At 48.2% G+C, this 25030-nt stretch overlaps 2 protein-coding genes across 12 annotated transcripts; both read left to right on the top strand.

Moving 5' to 3' along the window:
* The first annotated feature begins 48 nt into the window (after positions 1–48).
* On the top strand, positions 49–16657 carry EEF1D (eukaryotic translation elongation factor 1 delta). 11 transcript variants are annotated; one of them, XM_010709333.3, is made up of 10 exons: positions 93–154; positions 1673–1701; positions 7116–7242; positions 8887–8958; positions 13154–13216; positions 14312–14402; positions 14521–14621; positions 15371–15619; positions 15944–16138; positions 16560–16657. In XM_010709333.3, the coding sequence occupies exons 3-10, from the start codon at positions 7120–7122 to the stop codon at positions 16596–16598; spliced, it is 933 nt and encodes a 310-aa protein (XP_010707635.1). In that variant the 5' UTR covers positions 93–154; positions 1673–1701; positions 7116–7119; the 3' UTR covers positions 16599–16657. The 11 variants fall into 11 exon arrangements, with proteins under 11 accessions (XP_010707632.1, XP_010707633.1, XP_010707635.1 ...); XM_010709332.3 differs by having other exon boundaries at positions 13151–13216; XM_031552920.1 differs by lacking the exons at positions 93–154; positions 1673–1701 and adding exons at positions 3465–3475; positions 4468–5624.
* A 1381-nt stretch (positions 16658–18038) lies between these two features.
* Positions 18039–23528, top strand: NAPRT (nicotinate phosphoribosyltransferase). The gene is made up of 13 exons (XM_031552924.1): positions 18039–18409; positions 19451–19578; positions 19660–19742; positions 19987–20117; positions 20185–20300; positions 20501–20694; positions 20779–20919; positions 21112–21196; positions 21438–21518; positions 21826–21928; positions 22039–22196; positions 22735–22842; positions 22958–23528. The coding sequence occupies exons 1-13, from the start codon at positions 18187–18189 to the stop codon at positions 23015–23017; spliced, it is 1611 nt and encodes a 536-aa protein (XP_031408784.1). The 5' UTR covers positions 18039–18186; the 3' UTR covers positions 23018–23528.
* Positions 23529–25030: the final 1502 nt, after the last annotated feature.

Here is a 25030-nt window from a genome sequence, read left to right as displayed (position 1 = left end):
CAACGTCGAAAAGTACGCGTTATTTTTTTTTATCCCCCCCGCGCTGCCGCCTCAAGTGGTCCGCTCCGCTCCCACAATGCCCCGCGCGCGAAGCGTTGCTCTCCTTTCGCCCCGCGGAGGCCGAGCTGGGTGGTGTGGGGCCTGGGTGCTGCCGGTGAGTGATTGCCGTTCGGCTTCTTCCTCATCTTTGAGGGCTCTCCCTGTGGTCCCTTCGTCCCTCGTCCCTTCAGACGGATGAGGAGTGTGGGGTTAGGGGCTGGGAAGGTCTCCCCGCTTGTTCTTTAGGGGCTGGAAGGCATAAGGAGTAATGCGTGTGCCCTCCTAAAATCTGTGAGGCCGCTTTTCTTTTTATGGAGGAGTACCTTTAGGTTATTCACAGCCTTATGTTCGCTAAACGTGAGGGTGTGTTATGTTTTAAGGCCCCTCTCCTTGTCCCAGGCTTAAGGAAAGGGGATTTCGGGCTCCCATCTCATTGGGACTTCGGGGGGAAAGAGGGATTGGGGGTGGGGAAGACCCTTGTACCCCCATACACCCCCATAAAAGAGGATAGGAAGGGACTTTTGTCATTTATACCCTCATATCCCCTCAAAAAGGAGGATAGGAGGGAGCTTTTGTTCATTTATACCACTGTATCCCCAAAAAAGGGGGATGGGAGGGGGCTTTAGGTCATTTATACCCCTATATATCCTCAAAAAGGAGGGTAGGAGGGGGGTTTAGATCACTTATACCCGCTGTCCCCTCAGAAAGGAGGGTAAGAGTGGAGTTTAGGTCACTTATACTCCCATATTCCCCCAAAAAAGAGGGTAGGAGGGGGGGGTTAGGTCATTTATCCCCTCCCATCCTCCCAAAAAGGGAGTTGGGGGGTTTTAGATCACTTATATTCCTCCATTCCCACCCCGAAAAAAGAGGATGTGGGGAGGCTTTATGTCATTTGTGATGTCCTTGGTTATCTCTAAGACCCCATCTCCTTTCCCAAGAGGATGTGGGGAGACCTCTGTTGCCTGTTGTCGTTGTCTCTTATCTCAGGTTTAAGGAATGGAAGTCTGTGGGGTCTCAGGTTGTAGGCGGATGGGTGTGAGAGCACCCTGTTACCTGTGGCTTATCTCCCAGCTCCATGCAGGGCTTTCCCCTCACCCATGCTTGGTTTGGAGCTGGGAGACGTGCAGCATTGAATTCCTACATCATCCTCTCTCCATTAATGGGCAGAACTTGGCACGGGTCGTGCTCTGCATTCAGCTGTGCTGTGTTTGGGCTCTGCCTGTGTGTCCTTTCACCCTTTCCAGCACCTGGCATCAGCTCATCGCGCTTTGTCCTCTCCCCATGCTGCTTTTCCCAACCCCTCTAATATTTTTAATGCCTGTATTGCTGCTTTTCCTTTTCTTTCTGTGATAGCTGACTCAGGAGGTACCCGTTCCAGAGCTCTGTTTTTGGCAGCAAGACAGGGCTGAAGCTGCTGACATCCTCTCTTGGGGCTTGCAGAGCATTGCAGAGATAACTCGAGCTGCTGAGGCTGCTGCTGTGTGTCACTCCTGCCCCACTAAAATCCGTGGAAATTGGTTCTTTCGCATCTAAATCACTGATGGTTTTAAATCAATTCTGATGATGTCTTGTATGGAGGAGAAAGTGCCTTTGCTTGGCTGTATGGCTGTAATCCTTTTTTCTCCTTTTTCAGGTGTGCCCTCTTTCTCTCTGACCTTGCAGGTACGCCTTTTTTCCTATTCTGCTTGCTTTCAATTTGCTGTTCTGAGTGAAGGTGACCACTTCTGTCACTCCCTGCTGCTGATTTCCCATGCTCTGTTGTGTTTTCATTGGTAGTCAGCAGTGTTGTTGCTGAGAGCAAAGAGTTTTAGGTGGTAGAGGTTGGGTGCAACTGTTTTTTTTCCCTGGATAAAGGTTGGTGTGGAGCTGCTTGATGTAGTACAGTGACCTGATGGATGTGGTTCCTCTCCTGCTGCTTTGTGCTGCTCTTCTGATTCAGGACAGAGTCGATTCAGGGAATTAAACCAACAAAACATCAATACTAGACAGTTTCTTTTCCTTGGGCCTGCAGAAATCATTGTGTTCCTGTGTAGGGGTTTCTCCTACAGCTCTTTGTCCCTGGGGAGCACAGAGGTGTCTTACAGCAAGCTGCTCTGTGTCCCTGTCCTCCTGCTGCCACCTGACGCTCATTTTTAATGCCATCTCTGTTTGCCAGGGAACTGAACCATTTGTAATCTTACTCTCTTGCTTATGACTTGCAGAAAGCAGCTGTCGCTCCCCTCCAGAAATCAGAGTTGGGTGAGATTTGTTGCTTGTGCTCATTTAAAGAGACTTTTCAAGACTGTGAGAAACACTTTAATAGCTCAGTGTGGCTTAATTTCTGGGAGAGCTGTGTTCAGCCTGGCAAAGTAGCTGAGATTTAAATAAGATTTCAGCTCCAGTGCAGGAAATTGTGCGAGATCTAATGCAAGTTGCATCTGGGAAGCTGCTGTTAACATCTTTATAACCTGACTCTGGGGAAGGAGATTGATATATTTATTTTACAGGCTCTCAAGTTAAGAGAAATGTAGTGTTTTCCTGGATGGAGGAGAAGGAATGGATTCTGTCAACCACTAAACAGAATGGAATTAACTTTCTTTTGGCAGCAACCCTAGGATACTGTATGGTGTGCTTTGGTTTTATGGGCTTCTTAAAAAGTAGCTAGATTTCAGGGGATAATGCAGCCAAATAGCTTAAGTCCAAAGCTTACGTTGGATTTACAGAACAACAGTAACTTTAGGCACTGACCTGCAGCAATGGAAGCACTGCATGGATTTGTTCTGGCTTAAAACACTGAGGAATTGTGATGACAAATACCAGAACCAAGTCTCTGAAGCAGCAGATAAAAATCAGAGGATGTCTTATAGATTATTTTTTGTAAGCTTATGGGACAGCTAAGCATTGAGCTGAGTTACTTGAGAGCATTTGATTGTTTGGCACTGATAAGTATTAAGAATATCGTTAGCTTTGCGCTTTGTAGAACACCTGATGGGTTGTGCAGAACTGAAGAATAATGTGTGGTGGGAAAGCTGGAGGTGCTCTGATCTGGAATTAATGGTCTGAAGCAGAGATCTGCACCAGCAGATGTGGTGGTTTGTGTAGTTAAAGCCACTGTTGTGTAGTTTAAGCCTTTGTATTTGCCTGTTCACTGGAAGAACTGGTGAATGCAGAGCAGAAATGATGTTTTCCCCATTCTTATTTGTCAACTTCACTGGGAATGTGGTTTTTGTCCTTTATTATTTAATATTAAAGATAACTGAGTGGGTATCCTGCCACTCATCAGCTAAGGATGCATGGCTCCGGAGAGTTAAGCAGCCGTAAGTTTAATAATCTATGCTGTGCATTTGAAGGGGGGGAAGTTAATTGGCTTTTGGTTGTGTCCTTGCTGAATCTGTGAAACTTGGCCACGTCTCTAAACTTTATATTTTTCCTTATTGCTGTCGCAGGAACTAAAACAGTAAGTACTCTGCAGCTGCCCTGTGGTTTGGCACTTGTGGGAAATGGGGCATGAAGACACTGGTCTGTAGCTTTTCTGGTGGATTTTTAGACAGATTATTGCACAGCTTTCAGATTTCTACCGGGAATTTATGGCTTTAGACTGTGATAACACCTGCTTTGGGTTATTGAGGTGTTCCCAATAAAGGATCTTGAAGGCTTTATTCACTTGTTTGTGGTTTTTGTTTTTTTTTCCCCTTGGGATGACTTGAATGAATGTGGATCTGTAGCCAAACAGCATGACAGACAAATGCAAGAAGCCTGATGTTCTGCTTAGGAATCCTTATTGATCTAAACAACAGGAAAAACCCAAATGTTTTGCCTTCAGGCTTTAGCTGCAAGTCCTGGCTAATTGGAGCTCATGTGAAGATTCTTTTAAGGGAGATTTAAGTAGAAAACTGCAGTGCTTTGCTGTTTTAAAACTGCTTATTTTTTTTCCCCTAGTAAATTATGTTGGGGAAGAAAACAGCTTTGCTTGAGTAGATTTTTTTGGGGTAAGCTTAGTTCACGATCTCCAGCTCTTGGTTGCTTTTCATTGCTGGCACCTGGGGATTCTGAACCAAAATTGTGCTATCAGCTCCCTCTCTTGGCTTTTCAGAAGCAGAACACAAATGAGTGTAAGCAATAACCTCTAAGGATACTCGAGAATTAGAGCATCTCTTTTTTTTTTTAAGCATATCTTTCCAAATCAGTGCCTGCTTGGTCATACCTAATGGGTAATTAAGGGCTAACCTACTATCATGAAAAAAAATGAAGGCAGTTTGATCTCCTTGAGCTACAATTTGTAATTAAAAGGAATTTAACTAAATGCTGAGGCTCTTTAAGGTGAATAATAATGGCTTTTGGCACTTGTAGAACTTAAAGTACTAAAATCTAATGCATGCCCTCGCTTGATTGAGTCTTGCTGCAACTACATTGTTGTGCTTATCTTTTAATGCTGCCACTCTTTGGAAGATGAGGACCAGGAAGCCTCTCTGCCCCATAGAAAAGGTGTGGGTAGACAAGCACAAATACGATGAAGCGGAGAGACTGCATTATGAAAGAGAAGCAATGTTGGCCACCGTGGTCCCAGAGGAGTGCCTGGAGCTGGAGGCTGTCAATGGGGTCTGCAATGATGATTCCACTGAAGGTGAACTCAAGGGAGACCTGAAGAAAGGCAAAAATGGCAAGAAACAAAGGAAGAGGAAACGTTCACCCAAACCCAAAAATATGGTCTCCCAGGTAGACTCTGTTTTGAGTGGCTTATTAGCTGACAGTGTGTGGTTTGACAAGCCTTTGTATGATCATGCTGAGAGCTTGTATAGGCAAAGATTAGTGGATTGTCAATACCAGGAGGCAGCAGAGACTGAGCTGCCTGAATCAGAAGCTGTCCAAGATGCTCCCAAGCCATGGATGCTTCCAGCAGCCCTATCCTGCTCCCACGGCAACCTGAGTGCGTGTCACCACGTCGTTCAGGGCATCTGGGTCAACAAGTTTGACTTTGATAAGGCTGAGAAGGCGTTCCTTGAAAGGTCGCAGTTCTTTGTTCCTCCAAACATCCTCGCCATCCCCTCTGTGTGCTCAGATGGTGGGAAAGTAGGGCTGGGAACGCCGGATGAAGGCTATGTGACAGCGCTGCCTACGCCTGCTACACCCAACTTAGTTCCTGATGTTGTTAATTCTGCTCCCCTCGTTAGCAGCTCGCCTCGCTCTGCAGAGCCCACAGTCAACGGTAAACCTCAGGCTTCCAGCTTGCAAGCTCTCATGTCAGAGGTGTGGTTGGAGAAACCTCTCTACGACGGCGCTGAGAAAAGCTTCTATGAGAACATGTTTGATAATCACCCACCGGGCTCCCCCCAAGCCTCGGAGAACCACCAGGAGGTTGGGAAGCAAGAAGGTGCTGAACAGGTGGAGCTCAGCAGCAGCTCTCAGCAGCCTCCACCCACCTCCTTTTTCCTGCATGAGGACAGTGAGCGTGTGTGGCTCAAGAAGATGACGTACGACAGCGCTGAGTCGCGCTACTACGCGGCTGAAGCTCTGAAAATGTCGAGAGCAAAAGAGATGCCACAACCCACAGTGGTGAAATCCCAGCCAGATGCTGAGGCTCCGAGTATACCTGCACCAGAAAAGAAGTAGGAGAAGTTTATTGTGGGGGTAACACAACGTGCAAAGTTGAGTCAGGATTGAGCTTGGAGGTGTTTGTGCGTGTGTTGAAGATGAGCATCCTTTGGTGTCCGTGGGACTGAGCGTGTGTTGTGCTGTAGGGAGAGGCTGCTCTTGGGTTGTTCGTGGGGTGGGGAGTAGAGAAACTCCTTCAGAGAGGGGAAGAAGTTGCCTTAGTGATTTATTAAACCATTTGGTCTGCAAGCTAGCTGGATTCCAGCTATGTGGTGCCCAGGTGTGGTTGGTCAGGAAGAGCTTCTCACTATAGATGAACTCTGTTGTTGTAAATTGTAGATGAGCATTTCTGGCCTTGAACTGATTTATAAAAGCTTCCATTTTTAAGTCTTGGATAAGATGCAGCACGATGCTGTGCACTCTCTGTTAAATCTGTGCTTTTCTATGTGACTGCCTGAACCTCAAAGTTTGCTGTAATGACACAGGGCTTGGCTGGAGGTTGCTGCTTTAATGTCATTTTGCAGTGCTAAGGTAGAGACTGATACATTTAGGGGGAAAAAAGGAGATTCCAGAGCTAGTATTTGTTGGAAAAACTGTAAGATCAAGATTACATCAGGTGATGTGGATTGGTGTTGATAGACATGCTTCAGAGCGCATCTGTTCTGTATGGGACAATTTTAGTTGGCCAGAACTTGTTAGTTCACATCTTGAGCAAGGGGCTGGCAGCATTTGAGTACTGGGAATGATTTCAGTGCAGGTTAACCCATCCTGGTGTCTTTGGAATGGGTGGGTGAGGAGGATGAATGTTTTCCAGAACGCTGTTGGCTTCATTGGAAATGTTTGTTGGAGAGCTGATGAGAAAGGGGTGTGTTGGGTTGGGGCATGCATTGGGTTAGGGGATGAGTTGCTTTCTGAGAATTGAGTGGTACTACCTGGTTGTGGTGTCATTTTTCTTGTTGTGATGCTTTGTCTTTGCAGCAGGTGGGTTTCTGCATGCAGTGAAGTGGCTGGATGGAAGCATATACTAAGACAACCAACAGTTCAGAGCTCTGTTAAACTGAAATTCGTTGAAATTTCTGACCTGTAAGATCAGGAGTTGCTTGACAGAGTTGTGGCTTGGTTCTCCTGTCTTTGCTTTCAGCATTAAGAGCATTATTCCCTATCTGTCTCATGCACAAGGCATCTTTCTTAGTGGTGGATTTCGTTGTGTGTTGAACATGATCTAGAAAATCCTCCTTGGGGAGGCTCTTTGCTGGAAGGTGGTACAGATCAGCTGATTTATTGTGCCCTCCCAGTGCCCTTGGGTGGCTGATTAGCCTACCCTGCTTTCCTAATAGGATCCTGTTTACTTAAAGCTTCCCACCAGAGGGGGATCTGCTCAGCAGAAAGCTGCATTCACAGCCCTATGGGGTAGACAGCGCTGCTCTCGCAACCCCACTGCAAGATTCTCACCTGAAACACTCCTAGAAACTCACTTTTTTTTTTCCCCTCTCCTCCCTCTGCAGAACAATGGCAGTTGACTTCCTTCTGGATGAGAAGATCTGGTTTGAGAAGTTTAAGTATGATGATGCTGAGAGAAGGTACTACGAGCAGCAGGTGAACGGGCCGGCCGGCAGCTCTTCACACCAGCAGGTAATGTGCTCTCAGATGTGCTGGAGCCTTAATGCAGAAGGACACTGTGTCCACCTGGATGTGTTCTGCATTGTTTCCACTCTGAATGTTGCTTATTTATTTTTTCCAAGTGTGAGAGGCTCGCTAAGCCCACCCCACCTTGTCTTTGTCTGTTGTTTGTGCACCAGAACTTCTCCAGCACAGGCAGCGTGCTGGGAGATGAGGTGCCCTTGTGAAGGTGCTGTTTTGGTGTGGTTTTGGAGCTACGAAGCTTGTCTTGGCAAGGCTTATATTGGATATATATGATGCTTGACACTTAAAGAAAGGTTGGATTAAACGATCTCACAGGTCTTTGCCAACCTTTATGATTCTGTGAAGGTGCCATGTCCAAATTAATCAGGGGTTACATTCCTTTCTTTGTACCCCCTGCAATACTGCATCCTGTGATGCAGGAAAACTGCATCACAGCACTGAAATGGGGAGAGCAGGTGGAATGGGAGCACGGTGCTGCTGCAGCACACACCTGAAGGAAAATAATTCACACGGTTCTCAGTCCCAAATTATTGCCTTTTAAAGCACAGAGCTACTATAACCTCTTCTTGCAATGTAAAAAAAAAAAAAAAAGCTGATAACTGCTTATGCACTTAGTTGGTGATGTGGAAAGCTGCTTAGTGATTCACGTGGCTGTCCTGCAGGAGTTCTAGGGGCTTCTTGCTTCAGTAGTAACTTCTAGGCATGCTCTGTCTGTTCCTGCTGCCTATGCTAGGATAGTGGTGGCACAGCACTGGGGATACTGGCATAAAAAATTAGAAGCTGTAGGTAACCATCTGAAGCAAATGTTAAAGAGATCTTTGGGTGGGCTGGGAAGGGGGAAGAGAACAGTTTATTTTGTGCTACATAAGGAGATTTTGACTCCAAGAGATGATGGGAAGGCTCTGATGGAGATGTCGTAGTGTTTTTGCATCCACTTCTATGCTGAGGATAAAGATCAGTGGTCGTTTAAACCTGTCTGCAGCCTCCAAGTGGTTACACACCTGCATTCAGGCTGGTGCATGTCTGAGCTGTATAGCAGAGGCTTGTGGGCAGTTTCATATCACAGATCTTGCTCGTGGGGTTACAGTCTGGAAGAGATGAGGAGTCAGTGGATCATGAAAATGATCCATTCCCTTCATAAGAGGGGAATCTTCCCCATCAAATCAGCAGGAAAATAAAGGGAAAAAGCTCCTGTGCGTGGCTGTACCCTGGGATTTAGCTTGCTGGATAAAAGGCTTTAGTTGCAGTTGCCATTGCATTCAGGCAAGAAGTGACAGGTAATATTAAAGACAAATAAAAAAAAAAAAGGGCTGCCTAATGGTAGGTCTCTAAGGAGCAGAGAGGTGACTCAGCCCTCTGCCTGCAAACTGTGCAGGGTAAGAACAGAAATTGAAAAGCCCTTAACTGGGTGATCTCTGAACACATGGTCTGTTGTGACCAGTGTCTGATGTGTGCTGCTCGATTAAGAACCAATCCTTGCAGCTAATTCAGTAATACGTTCTGAATCATTAGAAGAAACCCTCCCCTATATCTACCTTTTTTTTTTTTGTTCTTAAACCTCCCTGAGCAATTTCCCATGTTTCCTGTTTTCTTTTTAAAAGAAAATCTTGGTTCTTTCTGCACTGTTTGCAGGAGAACGGAGCCAGCACGATCCTCCGCGACATTGCCAGAGCCAGGGAGAATATCCAGAAATCGCTGGCCGGAGTGAGTACCCGAGCTCTCACCAGCTGGCTACCTGCAACCATTTTTAGCTGTGGTGCAGAACTCTGCTGTGAACACTTCATAGATGGTGTGGTTTCTTAGTTTTAAGTCAGAGGAGATGTGTAAGGTGTGCAGCGCTGCGTATCACCAGCATAGCACAGTCTTACCAGGAACACAGTTGCTACCAGCCTTTAAGTGACCTTAAAAACTTAACTGCATTTGGGATTAAAAATTCTTCAGCTGCATTTCTTTACTTTTTCTCCCGATGGGTTTTTGAGTTTGCTCCCGCAGCGCTTAACAATTCACTGCTAAAACAGCCTTGCTGGGCAGCAAAGCACTGAGCTGCCAGCAGGATCTGTCTCTCGGGGTACACTGAGCTGCCACCTTTTCTTTCCTGTTTTGCTTTCAGTTTAGGGTATGTGCAAAAAAATGGTGTCTTCCATCTGCTGCTTCTTGGGAATTCAACCGGGACCATCCTATAAACATAATGCATTTCTGGAGGCGTTTTTGTGCTGATAGGACGTAACAGGCAGCACTGTTGTAATAAATGCTTTCAGCAAAAAGCTGGTAGCTTAAGTTGAAAAGTGATTTGGTCTTATGGGAGAAGAGAAAAAGTCAGGAAAGGTAGAATATAGTGTCCTGATTTCTGACCTCTGCATACTTGAGCGTATCTTCCATCTGAGGATATCCATCCTTTATCTGTATTGATTTGGCCTCATAACTCCCTCTTGGGAGCTATTTCTACATCTAAGAGGGGATTGAGTGCTTTTCAAGGGGAATATTTTGTGTTCCTCCTTAACACAAGCAGTAAGAAGCTGTGAATTTGGGGTGAATACAAAGGAGTGAGGCTAATTGCTTTTCCCATGGTGATGATCTTCCTGTTCCTGTGGAAGCTGACATTACAAAAGCAACTTCTGCAACTGCTTGTGTGAGTGATCCAAGTGCTACGCTGGGAAACTTGGATGCAGGAGCAGTGGGGTGCATTGATAGCAAGGCTGCTGGGAAAGGGTGAGCTTTGCTGTGGTTGGATTTGGTGGTTTTGAGCACAGCATTGGAATCATTGGGAAGTTGGGACACCTTATGAAAGAGGAAGGAAGTGCTTAGAGGCTTTTTTATGCTAATTTCTGACTTGAGCATCAGTATTTCAGCTAACAGCTCAGGGAAGCAGGGAAAATAAAACTCTGTTTGGGTGTTCAGTAGAAATTATCAGCCCCTGTCTAAGCCTTTTAGCTCAGTGAGGCAAATAGGTGGGGAAGTGAACCCCCATTTCATCTCCACCAAGGCTGGAAAGCTTGTTGCAAATAAAGTGTTTTAAGACCTTCTCAAATCGAGCAAGATCTAACATCAGTTTCCTCCAAAACCTGCAGCCTGCAGGAGCCAGAGCCTGGATGTGGTGAGTGGAGCCAGGAAACCTAAATACAAATCAAATGGGAGTGCTGCTGGTCTGCCCTGCAGGTGTGTTATCATCCCACAGAATGGTCTGTGATTTGTCAGAGACTGAGCTCAGCCTGAGGAGCTCCTTGTCCTGGCCTTTGCCTCCTGCTTAGTGAGAAGTGTGCCAGCTTGGGTTAGCCAAGTCCTGTCATAGGAAAGGCTAGGAGAACTGGCAAAGCACCAGACCAAAGCCAGAACAGTGCTGAGAATATAAAGTACTTTAAACACCAACAAGAGTTCAGTGTTGAATATCAAAAACTGTTTTTTGTTTCCTGCAAAGAAGACTTTGGTGAGTTTGAGGATTTAAGGCCAGGATTGAGCCGTAGCATCTCAAAATTGGAATCTGGGTTGGTGCAAAAAAGCAGGCTTGAAGGAATAGCATTGTTCTAGGTATGTGCATTAGGGAAAGCATTCCCAATCTGCTCCCAGAGTATGCAGTTTCTTGGAAAAGCCAAGCATATGGCAGTGGTCTCCTCCTTGATCCCATTGTACAGATTTTCTCTTATTTTCACCATCCCACAGAGCTTATTTCTTAGTGTTTTCAACACATGGCCATATCCTGGCCCTGAGACATACAGCAATAAGCCACAGTTGGGTCTTCTGCTTCCACGTGTTGGGTTAGAAGGACTGAGCAGTTGAGAAATGAGCCACAACCATCAGCTTTTTTTTCTGAAGGGTTATTTTTTAATCCTGGACAGGGCATCCCATAGAGAAGGCCTGAAATTCAGTTCTCCAATATGTGATGGAGTGCTGTGGAAGGGTTTGGGTACTGCTTTTGTACCTCCTGAAGGAAAGCACAAAACTCTGATGCCAGAAACATTTGTTTGCACATACCTTTCACCCTGCTTTGCATGGTCATCCCTGCTTTCAGCAATCACTCCAGCTGACATCTGCTACATCACTAATGCTTTCCCAGGCCATGTTTTCAACATGTGCTGCAGCTGATGGTGGTGAGATCTTACAGATGGGGTCACGAGGCACGGAAAGGAATGACTTGTCCAGCATCATCAGCAAGTCCAGCAGAGCTGGTGGCTGAGCTCCTACATTCTAAACCCTCTCATGGGGCTGTCATGAATGGGTGCTGGTGTGGGATTCTGAAGTTCTTTCTGCTGGGCCCCAGTTTGTCCTGTTACAAAATCCCTTGTATTTGTGCAGTTCCTGGGTTTGTTTCAAAGCTGTGCACACACCTCTGATATTGCATAAATGCTCTGAGGCCATGTTCAGAAACCAACCAAGATTCATCCTGCTGGCCTTACGCAGGTGAAAGCATCTTCTAGTTATCAAACATGATTTATTTATTTTTTTCAGTTTGGTATATGGCCAAACCTGCATTTCCCAAGCTCGGGCAGGCTGGCCTGGAGAGAGGTGCATGCACCTCTGCATGCAAGGAATAGGTTTGTTTTTTGTATGAAGCAGTGAGTGCTTTGGGAACAAATTGGAGAGCCTGCTTGTTATCCAGTCTGGAACACAGTTGGTAAAAGCTGCATGCTGTGCTTTGCAACTGGTTTACACATGAAGGGAAAGGGCTGATACCTTCAAATCCTTCTTGGATGAAAGTGCCAGCTTTCCATCCGTGTCTGTTAGCAAAGAAAGAGCTCTGAGCTGTTGAAGTCTAGACGTAAATTTGTCTTTCAGCTGATAATGAAGAAGTGTAACCTTTGCCAGCTTTTCTTCTTCATTACTGCTCTTGTCTCTGGTTCTTAAAATTTGTTTTAGGGTCCTTGATATCCTCAACTCAGGGGGAAGCCCACAGATTCCTGTGGTTCCATTTTCATAGCTTATTTAAGTAGGACATGACCACCTTCCAGAATTGGGATCTTGGCTCAGTGTTGTCACACAGTCTGGTTTCAAAGCCTTCTTGTCTTACTGCAAGCCACAGCTCCATCCTTTCTTGGTAAGCCCACTTAAATGCTGCAGTGTTTGTCTCAGTAATGTGATGAGAGCTTCAAACTGCCAAAAGCTGCATTGCTGTGCTGAATCAACAGGCTGCTGTAAGGGGGGTGAAAGTTCTGCTGCAGCTCTCCTTGCAGTGGCAGCTCCTGTATGTGTGCTGATCATGAGTAAAAGTGCTTTTTTGGGATGGGGATGGGTGTGACTCCTGCCAGATTTCAGTCTTCTCATTGAATTAACGTAGACCTTGGCCCTTGAACTAAGTAGCACCGTGGATGATATATTTAAAACAGGAAGAGGTCAGATAATGAGCCCATTTGCAGTTTAATTTTTGCCTTTGGTGCATAGATCTATAGTTCATCTGATATGGTGAGCCCACTGTGGCTAGCAGTGCAAGTGTGGAAACCAACACCATTGAGTTGCTGGGTGTGGAATGGTGTTGTGTTGCCTTTCTCCTCTCTAAGGTCATCAGTGGTAATTGGAGACCTGCTAGTAGCTTTGCACTGTGTTTCTGCCTGTAGGGTGTTACACCATGCATGGGCAGAGTTAGCTGAGGCCACGGTGTGTGCTGCAATATTGCATGCATCTGTGACCTCACAGGTGGGGAAATGACAAAGGCTGTACTCTTTACTCTGTCACTCTGCTGTGTGACTTCCTGCAGGCACTCAGATGTGCAGCACAAAGAGCAGAGCTCCTAGATGGCTGTTTCAATGCAGGCTTTGTTTGGTGTGGAGTTGGTTTGATGCTGACTCGTTGTTTGACCACTTTGCCAGCATGTGGATCTGCTTCCTGCACTCCTCCAGCATGAGTGAAATGCTTTTCCATTTTCTTTGTTGAACCAAACATCCCCCAAACTTTTTGCCCTTTCCAGCAGAAGACAGTTCCACGTAGTAAAGAAGCTCCTGCCCGTCAAAAAAAGCAGTCAGGCCGCTCAACTGTAAGTCCTTTCAGCATGAATGGAGCTGGTTGTGTGATGCAGGAAGAGGCTGCAGTGCAGACATGAGCCAACTTTCGGTTCTTTTCAATGAGGAGCATTTATCCTTTGGCACATGGTTGTAGCTCACCCAACAGGGTCTTATTAGCACAGCATTCAGGAACTGCAGATCTGCACTTCCATTCCTGAGCCTTTATTGCCTGCAAAGATGGATTTGGTGGTGGTTTTGACCTCTGGACTCTGTCCCTTTGAGGTAGGTGGGGAAAGGTCTCTGAGCAGGAATGTCAGAGCATCTCCCACTGCTCTGTATGGTCCCATAAAAGAGTCCTGCTCTCCCGAGGCTGCATCTCCCAGACCTGCTTTCCATTTCCCCATATTCCTCTCTCTTCATCTTAAGTGACTGCTTGTCAGCTGTGACTGAAAACAGCATTATTTTATGCAGAGTGCACTTGGAAGAATATAAATTTTCACTACTGTATTTAGTTATAGAAAGCACTTCAAGCATGAATGACTGTATTTTCTTTTTCTTTTTTTTTTTTGAGATGATCTAAAGTTACAGATAAGTCCTTTTTGCTTTTAAACCGAATACTTTTGAAGCTGAATCAGCATAATTGCTCCCTCAGGGTGTGTTCAAGTAAATTTAAGTTGCTCTGAGAGGAACTGAAGGCTGGACTGGGGAAGGTGGGAGCATAGAAATGCTGTGATCTCTTTGCAGCTTTCACAGGGACTTTGCTGTGTGATGTTAGCAGGTCATTTCTGTGCTCTGTGCCTCAGCTCATCTGTAAGAGGATACAGCTGCCCCATAGAAAGGATTTAGTGTGATAACTTTCATGTTTTGTGTTGTTTAGTCATGGTCTGAGACTGCAAGGAATGACTTCATCCTTTGCTCATCATTGCCAGATGAAACTCGTTGATGTTTCATGCTTCATTATGTAGAGCTAGCATATTTTCTTTGAAGCTTTCATGTCCATGTTTTTAGCTTAGTTCTTAATTTCTTTTTTTTCCCCCCCAAATGTTTGACTCTGCTTTGTTTCACTGAACCACTGAGCTTGGGAGTAGGTGAACAGATTTGTTTCATTTCCGTTTTCCTTGTTGCAGAGTGCAAGCACGAGTTCTGGGCCTGGTGACCAAAATGAACTTCTTTCCAGAATCTCTCACTTGGAGGTAGAAAATCAAAACCTTCACAGTGGTAAGTAGAAAAACGTTCTATCATACAAGCAGTCTGGTTGGGTAGCTTGACTTAACTTTAGAGCTAATGCACAGCCTACAAGCTAAGTTTCTTCCCCCACACCACCCTCTTGTTGCAGTTGTTGCAGATCTTCAGAAGGCCATCTTCAAGCTGGAAAGTCGCCTAAATGCTCTGGAAAAATCTACCTCCCATCAACCCTCACCTGTTCCACCAACCCAGGTGAGTCCCAGCAAAGTGCTGCTTTATTGTCACAAAGTGCCAGGTTGCTTCTAAGGTTTGTCTGGGTGCTAAGAATGGAGATATAGGATGAGACGAGATGAGATTAGGATGAGATTGGCACAGCTTTTCCATCAGTTTTGGCAACTGCCTTATCTTTCCCAAACCAGTTTGTGCAGAAATAAATACTGTACCTGAAGACAAAGAAAGAAGCTCATGCTTGAGGAAGGTGTTCAGTTGCTAGTGCCTTAAATTAGGAGCTGTGTGCTGCTTTTCTTGTTGACGGAGAAAATAAATTTCAGTAAATCCTTTGGTAGGAATTTGCTTGTAAATGTGTAGATCCACAGCATCCTGGGAAAATGGTGTGTTTTCCACTTGAGTGGAAGATGACAAGCTGTTCACCTCCAGGGATCTTCAGGGCAGTGCATGGTCTCTAGATAAATTATGGCATTGGAACATGCAGCAAGGCTGTTCTGTAAGGCCAGGTTCTCAGCTGCTCTTCTGTTCATGTTCTGGATATTCTGAACCACTGAGCCCTTGGGAAAAGGATCAGCTTTTGACTGTTTTTACTCTGTGAATTGCAGTATGGCTACGATGGGCAAATTCAAAGGTCCTCGTGGTCCAGTGTCTTATGTTGATGGTTGTTGGCTAATTCTTCACACCTTGTGGGCTGTGCTCACTGTCTGTAGCACTGTGAACTCTTCTCTCCATTTTCCTTACTGCAAACTTGAATGCACATCGCCCTCCTGAAGAAAGTGGAGCCATTTGGTGTTCCCTCCAAGAAAGTAGAGCTGCCATCTGCTTCACCTGTGAAAAAAGCTGAGCCAGCTGCTGCAGAGGAAGATGATGATGATGACATCAACCTTTTTGGCAGCGATGACGAAGAGGAAGATCAAGAGGCTGCCAAAGTGCGGGAGGAGAGACTGCGTCAGTATGCAGAGAAGAAGGCCAAGAAACCAGGTCTCATTGCCAAATCTTCCATCCTTCTGGACGTGAAGCCGGTGAGTAGGTGAAGTGGGAGAGCTCCTGAGTGAGGCTGCGAATCATCTCATTTGTGCATCTGAGTTGAAGGTTTGACCTGCATGTTTCCAAACAAGGGTTCAGAGTGAGGTGGGATATGCAGCCTTTGTGTTGTTCCAAAGCAGATGTGTTGATGTAAGAAGAATCCCCCTCATATCTGAAGGGTGTGGAGGAAGAATCCATTAGCAGTGGGATTGCACGTGGTGATCTCAGACAGTCTCCTCCAACTCCTACGGTTCTTTGATTTTTATCATTCTTATGTGACCTCAAGGAAAACATTTAATTCCTTCTCCCTGCCCTTGCAGTGGGATGATGAGACTGACATGGCGAAGATGGAGGAGTGTGTGCGGTCTGTCCAAATGGATGGGCTCGTGTGGGGAGCATCTAAGCTGGTCCCAGTAGGTTATGGCATTAAGAAACTCCAAATCCAGTGTGTAGTGGAGGATGACAAAGTTGGGACAGACATCCTGGAGGAGGAGATCACCAAGTTTGAGGACTATGTAAGTATTTTTCTTGAGCCATTTTGCAGTCTTTCTGCTCTTCATCCAGCCCATCTGGAGTAACTCCTGCTTTTATGCTCAATCTGGGCAGCTCCAGTGTGGGAATCCATGAGTTTCAACCCTGGTGGTTAAGGCTGGAGGTGCTCCATCCCCATTCTGCCTCCACTGCCATGGAAATGGGAGGGTAAAAAGGATGACCTGAAGGAGCTACCCAAATATTAATGCAGTAGCTAACACCAGTGTCCTGTTATGTCCCTGAGGGCAGCTATCAGCACAGCTGGAAAGCTGGCCTCAGACCTGTGCAGTGCTCAATCTATTTTGAGCAGAACTAGTGCATGCTGTGAAGAATTCCCCCAGTGTGAATCCTTTCTTTCTGAAAACACCTCCGTGACCTCTTGTTGCTGCTCTTGTTGTGTTGCAGGTGCAAAGTGTTGACATTGCTGCTTTCAACAAGATCTAGAAGCAAAACTATCCTCTCTGATACTGTAACTAATAAAAGATCAAGGAGTGCAGATCAGATGATGGTTTTCTCTGTTAAGTGTGACTTCTCCAGAGTGATATGTTGTAAGACGTCAGGGTATTTCCCCTGTTTTGTTCTCTTGATAAAAAGGAAGACCTCGACAAAAGGATACCTGTGTTTCCAGGTTGCTGCTTGTGATACCCTTAGCAGGTCACTTCTGCAGGTCCTTTGCTTTGTGAGGAACCAGGCCTGTGCTTAGTCTGGCCTATGGAAAGAAGAGGTGACTCTTCGTGGGGTGTCACAGTGCCAGAGCCCAAGGTCCAGCTGCCAACACCCAGCAAGTGGGAAGAACTGCATGGCTGCACTGTGAGTTCACATGGAACTGCAGCAGTGGCAACTCCACCCTCTAGGAAAATTGGCACTGCAGTGCTCTTTGCCTGCCCTGTGATATTATCTCTTACATCCTGCTGTCCCTAGTCATCCATGTGTTGACATCCACTGTCTCCTACATCCTTCCGTGCCCTTTGTGTCCTGTCTGCTACTATGCCCCGTATCCTCACTGCCTTGTGTCACCTCCTTAAGTAGTGGAAGGCCACAGTGAGGTCTCCCTGGAGCCTTCTCTTCTCCAAGCTAAACAATCCCAGTTCCCTCAACTTTTCCCCATAGGAGAGGTGCTCCAACCCTCTCATCATCTTAGTGGACCTCCTGTGGACCTGCTTCAAGAGCTCCATGTCCTTTCTGTACTGTAATGCCACCCACAGCCCTTTCCCCCATCCACCAAAGCTGTCACTCCATCATAGAAAGCCACCAGGTTGGTCAGGCAAGATCTGCCTTTGGTGAAGCTCTCTCAGATCACCCCTTGATCTTGTATTTGCTTTAATGAGCTTCTAGGAGTATCTGCTCCATGATCTTCCCAGGCACAGAGGTGAGGCTCGCTGCCCTGTAGTTCCCAGTCTTCCTTTCTCCCTTTCTTAAAAACAGAAGTAATATTTCCCTTTCCTCAAGCTACCAAATGCCCAATCTCCCACATTTCTCTGTCATGCAAAGCCACCCTGTGCCCACTGCTATGTCCCTGTAACCCCTAAGCCACCAGGTGCTCCCCTGTCCCTATTTTCCCAAGTTCTTGTCCCCCCAGGTCACCAACTCCTATCTATGTACCTTCCCTAATCCAAATGCCCCAATGTCCCCTTCCAACCCACCAACTGCATCCCCTGTCTGCCACCACCTGGCCCTGCAAGCCACAAAATGCCCCCTGTACCCCTCCGTGCCCCTACTGGGTGCCTTGTGTCCGTTTCCCCAGCCCCAAGTGTCTCCTGTCTCCCACATAAGCCACCAAGCACCCTCCGTGTCCCCTCCCAAGCCACACCAAGTGTCCCCTGTCGTCCCCCCCCCCAAACCACTGAGTGCCTCCACCCCCAAATGCCCATCTCCCACAGTTCACCACGCCACCAATTGCTCCCTTATCCCCCAAATATCCCCTCTCCGAGCCTCTTAAGTGCCCTCTATCCCCAGCTAAAGGCTCCGTGCCACCGCATACCCCGTCCTCCCACCAGGTGTCCCCACGTCCCAACATCCCCGCCTTGCTCCCATGCTGCCCCGCTCTCTTCCCCGCCCCGCTCCGCCGATGGCTCCTCTGGCTGATCTGTACCACCTGACGATGGCGTACGCGTTGTGGCGGACGGGGAGGCACCGGGACCCCGCGGCCGCCGAGCTCTTCTTCCGTCGGGAACCTTTCGGTGGCGCCTTCGCTGTGGGAGCGGGGCTGGGCCAGGCTCTGCGCAGCCTCGGGGCCCTTCGCTTCTCGGCTGCGGGTGGGTCGTTGTGGGGGGGGAGGGGAAGGGACACGGGGACATCCTTTGGGAACTTGGTTTGGGGAAGGGGACATCCCTGGAGACTCGTCGTTAGGACACGGGGAGATCTCTCGGAGGGACAAGGATGTGCTTTGGAGGGATCTGGGGGCATAGGGACGGCCCTTAGAAGGACGGGGTGTTCCTCAATGGGAGCAGGGACATCTCTCAAATGGATCTGAGGCCTCAGATGGGATGTGGGGACATCCTTCAGAGGGACAGGGGACTCAACAGTGAGACCTGTGGGCAGCTCTTTGGGGGGACTCGAGGGACAGGGATATTCCTCAGAGGGACACCAGACTCCCCAAAGGGATCTCGGTGACATGGGGACGTGCCTTTAGACTTCAGTAAGACCCAGGGGACACGGGGACATCCCTCAAACAAACTGGGTGGACAGAGGTGTGTCACAGATGTGCTTGAGAGACAGGGGTCTGGGGTGGTGTCGCTGGTATGTCCCTTAGAGGGACAGGGAGCTCCTCAGAGGGATTTGGACGGGGCACAGGGACATCCCTCAGAAGGTCTGGAGTCCTCAGGGATCATGGGGACATGGGGATATCCCTTAGAGAGACTCAGAGGGATCTGAGTACTCAAAGGGAACTAGACAACGTGGGGACATCCCTCTGGAGGACCTACGGGGCATGAGGATATCCCTCAGAAGTCCTAATGGATGGGAGCCTGGGGTGGGAGACAGAGATGTGCCATCGGAGGGATCTGAGTCCTCAGATGGGTCATGGGGGCGTCTCTTAGAGGGACAAGGACATTCCTCAGGAAGATCTATGGGACACAAGGACTTCTTTGAGGGAGAACAAAGCCCTCAAAGGGATGTAGGGAATGTGGAAATGTGCCTTAGAGGGATCTGATGAAGAAAGGGACATCCCTCAGAGGGACCAGGAGACTCCTTGGTGGCATGTGGGGTTCCCCCAGAGGAGCTTGGGGACCTGGGGGGAATCCCTTGGAGGGGTAATGCCTTCCAAGGGACAGGGACACGAGCTGACATCCCTGCAGACATCGCCTACTTGCGCTCGGTGCTGCCCAGCACGACGGAGGATGCTTTCTTTGATTACCTCAGCACCGTGGATGCCTCTGAGGTGACCGTCACATCTGTGCCTGAAGGCTCCGTCGTCTTCTCCAGGGTGCGACACTTGGCCAAGCGTCCCCATGTCCCCATCTCTGGTGTGTGTGGTTGTGGGGATGTCACCGTGCTGTCTCCGCAGGTCCCACTCCTACAGGTGAAGGGACCGCTGCTGGTGGTGCAACTGCTGGAGACCACCTTGCTGTGCTTGGTCAGCTACGCCAGGTAGGGGACCCTACAACATTTTTGGAATTCTACAGGGCAATGTGTTCATCTCTGCTGGACCAGCTGTTGTCCCTGTGTCCAAGTGGAGTTGTTTGCCAAGCAAACCATGGTCCCCTTTATCATTCCCAATGCTGTACCAATTTTTGGCCCTGTATTTTGGCTGTGACTGTGTTGTGGTGGTCCCCCAAGCAATTGATGGTCCCATTTGTTGCCAACACGACTTGGTGTGATTTGGCCCCTCCAGCCTGGTGGCCACCAACGCCGCTCGATTCCGCCTTCTTGCTGGCCCAGAGATGAAGCTGTTGGAATTGGGTCTACGTCGTGCCCAGGGTCCAGATGGTGGACTTTCTGCCTCCAAGTATTCCTATATTGGAGGTGAGTGCTGCCCCACATATCCATGCTGTGTTGTTGTCATGTTGTCACCCCTCATCCCTCCTTCCAGGCTTTGACTACACCAGCAACGTCCTGGCAGGGAAGCTCTATGGCATCCCAGTGCGTGGCACCGTCGCCCATTCCTTCATCATGTCCTTCAGGTCGCTGGAGGAGGTGCAGCCCAGAGTGAGTGCTGGTAGATGGGACAAGGATGGGACACCCCTGATATGACTGTGGGGATGGGACATCCCACATATGGCTTAGACATCCCCATAGCTGCTGGAAGGGAAAGGGGATGCGCATGGTATCGGGTGCCCATTAGAACTCATTTCACCCACTGAAGCCAACGTGATTGATTCATTGTCATCACTGATGTCCCCAAGCAGGTCCTGTCACCGCTGGCAGGTGGGAAGCCCATGGATCTTCCATCCCTAGCTGAGTCATGGCTGCAGCGGGTGTGTGAGCTGCTGGGGACCCCCAGTGACAAACCCAACCGTGGCGAGCTGGCTGCCTTCGTGTCCTACGCCATCGCCTTTCCACAGGACTTCCAGGGGCTGCTGGACACTTACTGCGTCATGAGGTGGCCTTTTTTTGCTGTGTCCCCATCTTTCATTGTCACCTGCTGCAGGACACGAACACTAATTCTTCTCCCTGCCCCTGTCAGGAGTGGTCTGCCCAATTTCTGCGCTGTAGCACTGGCCCTACACCAGTTAGGGTACCGTGCCATCGGGGTGCGCCTGGATAGCGGGGACCTCATCCAGCAGTCCAAGGACACCCGGAGGGTGCTCCGAGCCTGCGGTGCTCAGTGAGTCCTGCAGACATCTGGAGAGCATCCCCTGCTTCTCCGCCCCGGGTACCCACATCTTTGCGTGTCCTGCCTCTGTGGCTGTTAGAGTGGGAGCCCTCGCTACCCTATGGGGTGCTCACTGGCTCTCAGAGCCCCAAAACCTGGGACTGCCTTCCTGCTCATTCTTCTGCTCTTTTCTTTCCTTTCCAGCTTCCAGGTGCCCTGGTTTGGGAGCATCCCCATAGCCGTGAGCAACGACATCAGCGAACAGAGCCTGGAGGATTTCATCCGAGAGGTGAGGTTGGAGCTGGAGCATTGGAGGGACAAATGTGACAGTCACTTTCCTGTGACTCAGCCTTTCCTGGGTGGGAACAGAAAAGAGTTTCCACCTGGAATGAGTGGGCAGGATGGACATACGGAGACCAGGAGGCACTTCGGGGCAGAACAGCCCCTGACCTGCTCCGTGGCTCTGATTTTAGCGTGAGCTTAAAAAAAAAAGCAGCTGTTGATGGTCATTGTCTTCTCTGTTACACCAGGGGAGTGAGATTGACATGGTTGGCGTGGGGACAAACCTGGTGACATGTCCCCTACAACCGTCGCTGGGCTGTGTTTACAAGGTAGGAGCGGCAGCTCTGCCCCACTTGGCTTGGGGATGGTTTGAGTCTGTGGGGTTTTTTTAATGATTTACTCAGTTATTTTGCATCAGACCAGAACTCTGCACAGTCTCCGGCACCAGTGTGAGCTGGAATAGTCATAGAAGATTGGGAAAGACTTCTAAGATCAAGTTCAGCTGTTGAACCATCACCACCTTGTCCACTAACCATGTCCCTAAATGCCACATCTACCCTTTTCTTGCAAACCTCCGGGGATGGTGTTTATGTGAAAAAAATAAGGTGTACATCCCCATCACTTCCTTTTCCACAGCTGGTGGAGGTTAATGGCTCCCCATGCCTGAAGTTCACAGAGGAGGAAGAGAAGATGACTATCCCAGGGATTAAGGCAATATATCGGCTCTATGATGCTGCTGGTGAGCTCCACTGAGTTAGAAAACTCCTACATCATTGACCTGCTCTTCTTCCTGCTCCATAATCCTGTCACTAGTGTCACCTGCTGGCACCTGACCCTTCATCCCTACAGGTCATCCCTTCATGGACCTCATGGCCCTGGAGAATGAGCCTTCACCTAGTGTGGGGCAAGAGTTGGTGGTCCACATCCTGGGGAGGAGAGGAGAGGCCACCAAGGTCAGGCCGAGTGCTGTGGAGCTCCTCCATCGCATGTACTTGAGAGATGGACAGGTCAGAGGCAGCTCTCCTCTCTCCCCACGATGGGCTTGGGTCAAGAGGTGCTCAGGGTGGTGGTGGTGGGTCTGTCCATGCCGCACGTGAGGTGAGAGGACTCCCTCAGCAATGCTGACAAGGCACAGTGCCCCTGGAGATGGGATATCTCCATGGGAAATCCTGTTCGCCAGCAGAGGGATGAAATTTTGTCTTATGAACGTGGATTTTCTTGGTCTGTCCCCTGGAAGTTTTGCAGCACAAAACCCAAGATATTCTGCATGCAAGAAACTGTCCTTCATTCCACTGAGCAGATGTCCTATATAGGGACAGCCTGGCAGTGTTCTCACTGTTAATGAGGTGTCCTTCCTTTGTTGAGTGAAGGCCTAGGCAGGGTGGTATCCTCGTGCTGAATCAGTCACCAGAGTTTGAGATGTCCCTGTCACTGATGTTACAAACGCTGAGGTGGTGCCACCACAGCCACCATCTCATTGTCCCACATCCATGTGCTGTCCAATCTTGGGGAGTTGGCATTGTGTATGATGTCTCCATCCCACAGGTGTATGAGGAGCTGCCCAGCTTGCAGGAGGTACGGAGCCATGCACAAGCATCCCTCAACCTGCTCAGCCCTGTGCACCGCCAGCTCCGTGACCCCCAGCCCTACCTGGTATGTTTTCCCCCTTACCAGGCACTATCCTGGTTTTATCCCAATCCTCCTGCCCCCACAGCCCTACAGTGACTCCATGGAGTCACACTCACGTCCCCTTTTGCTCCTTCTCCAGGTGGCAATGACAGAGAAGCTGCATCTCCTCCTTGCAGAGCTGCAGCACGCTAGCCAGTGAGGGGTACCCCAAATCACCCCCCAGCACTGAGACCAGCACTTCTGCTCTTTGGAAGACCAGGTGATTAATTGGGATGGTTCTAATGGTTCTGCTGCTCTGCGGTGCTGCTCTGAGGACTGTGCAGGAACTGCAAGAGCTGCCTCACTGCAAAGCTGTGGACAAAAGAATGGGGCAGACAGAGCTGGGAGGTGACGAGGGAGCCATGTCCAGCCATGTCTACTGCGTTGTTGTGGGAGCAACGCGTTTTCTTCCTTGCTGACCTCGGTGGCCCTGCCAGCCCTGTGCCTTCGGTGATGACAGGACTGATGTCATCCATCACCAGCACTCAGCAGCAGCCCATGTCCCCATATTGTGGCATCCTACACCTAATTCTAGCACCAAAGCCTTTGGAATGTCATTGGGAGTACCCATGGGCCAGCAGCAACAAGTGGAAGTTTTAAATCAAATGCCATCCGGAAACATTGCATGGAATAGATAAAAATGTCAAAGAATAAATCATGTGCCTTTCTGAGCTGTGTGTGTTCTTCTCTAATCCTGTTTAGGTTTGTAATAGAGAGGTATTTTTAAATCCTTTTTGCTGAGCTTTGGAATTGCATAGTCAAAAACTGAGCCCCACACTGAAAAGACTTGCACCCATTCCCAGCAAAAGTCTGGATAAGAGATGTTGTATTTATGGTGGTGGCTCTTTTTGTGTGTTTTTTCTTTCTCCATTTTTTAGATCTTTGAAGCGCTTGTTCATGGGGAAAAAAAAAAAAAAACTACAACAAAGTCTGATTGTTGTTAAGCCCCACTTAAAAAAACAAGCCAAGAGCACTGCGCTGCTGCTAGGATTGTAAAGGCACTGTATCATCACTTTCAGAGAGAAGAAAAAGACTTTTTTGCTATTAAGCTTTGTCCACAGTACTCCTGAGAAGAGACTGCCTCGAGTTCTTACAACAACCCTATAACAAAGAATAACATTAAATAGATAAGACAGTGAGAAAGCAGCATGCTCCATCCCATCACCACCTCTCCATGGCCACAGAGGAGAGCCCGTGGAATCAGCCATCAGATCTCAAGTTCCTTGGAATGGCCTGTTGATAATCTATTACCACCTCTTCAATCCATGAGAGTCTTCACACTGCTTTGGTATCAGGCATTCATGGTGAGTGCATTAAGGTTCCCTATATAAATGTTAGCTCACCCAATGGCTGTTGAGATTGGAAGGCACCTCTTGATGTCATCTGGTCCAATCTCTGCTCAAACAGGGACACCAGGAGCAAATTCCCAAACATTGTAGCCGTGGGATTATTGAAGAACTTCAAGGAAACTCCACAATTCTCAGCCACTGATACCAACATTCTGTCACAGCAGTGCTTCCTGATGGGCACAGCAAGCTCTTGGATTCTAATTCATCTCAGTCCCTCTTGCCTGGTGCTGGGCACCACTGGCTCCATCCACTTTGCAGCACCCTACAGGGATTTATGGCTATGGATAGGATCCACTGAGCCTCCTCTGCTCCAGGCTCTCATCCTCTTATAAGGGAGATGTTCCAAGTCCTACAGCATCTTCATAACCTTCCATTGGACTCTTTCCAGTCTGTCCCTGTCTCTTCTTAAACCATGGGGCCCAGAACTGGCTCATGGTTGACCTCCTGAGGTTCAGTTGCTCAGCAAAGGCAAACTCCAGACCCAAAAGACTGGAGCAGCAAATCTGACTATTGAAAACTCTGAGCAACTCAACACCGAGACCTCAGTGCAACGTCTGGGAGCTGAATTAGACAGCAGTGTTCTCAACACAATGTATATTATTAATGGACTCGTTACACTCCATTCATCCCTTGAAGCCTCCATCCATCCTTTGAAGCGACCACATACAGATGTAAGGGATATAGCAGAAAACTGATACAAGCTGTCAAGATGTGTTCCATTGAGCATCACAACCCTTCTTTAAGCAAAAAAAAGAGAACCTGATCCCCACTAAACCACTATGTGGCCCAAGCCAAAAGGGTCATGGGATAAAATTACTGCACCT

Source organism: Meleagris gallopavo, chromosome 3 (assembly GCF_000146605.3).
Source record: "Meleagris gallopavo isolate NT-WF06-2002-E0010 breed Aviagen turkey brand Nicholas breeding stock chromosome 3, Turkey_5.1, whole genome shotgun sequence".
Taxonomy (NCBI): Eukaryota; Metazoa; Chordata; class Aves; order Galliformes; family Phasianidae; genus Meleagris; species Meleagris gallopavo.
This window is presented reverse-complemented; position numbering and strand designations above follow the sequence as displayed.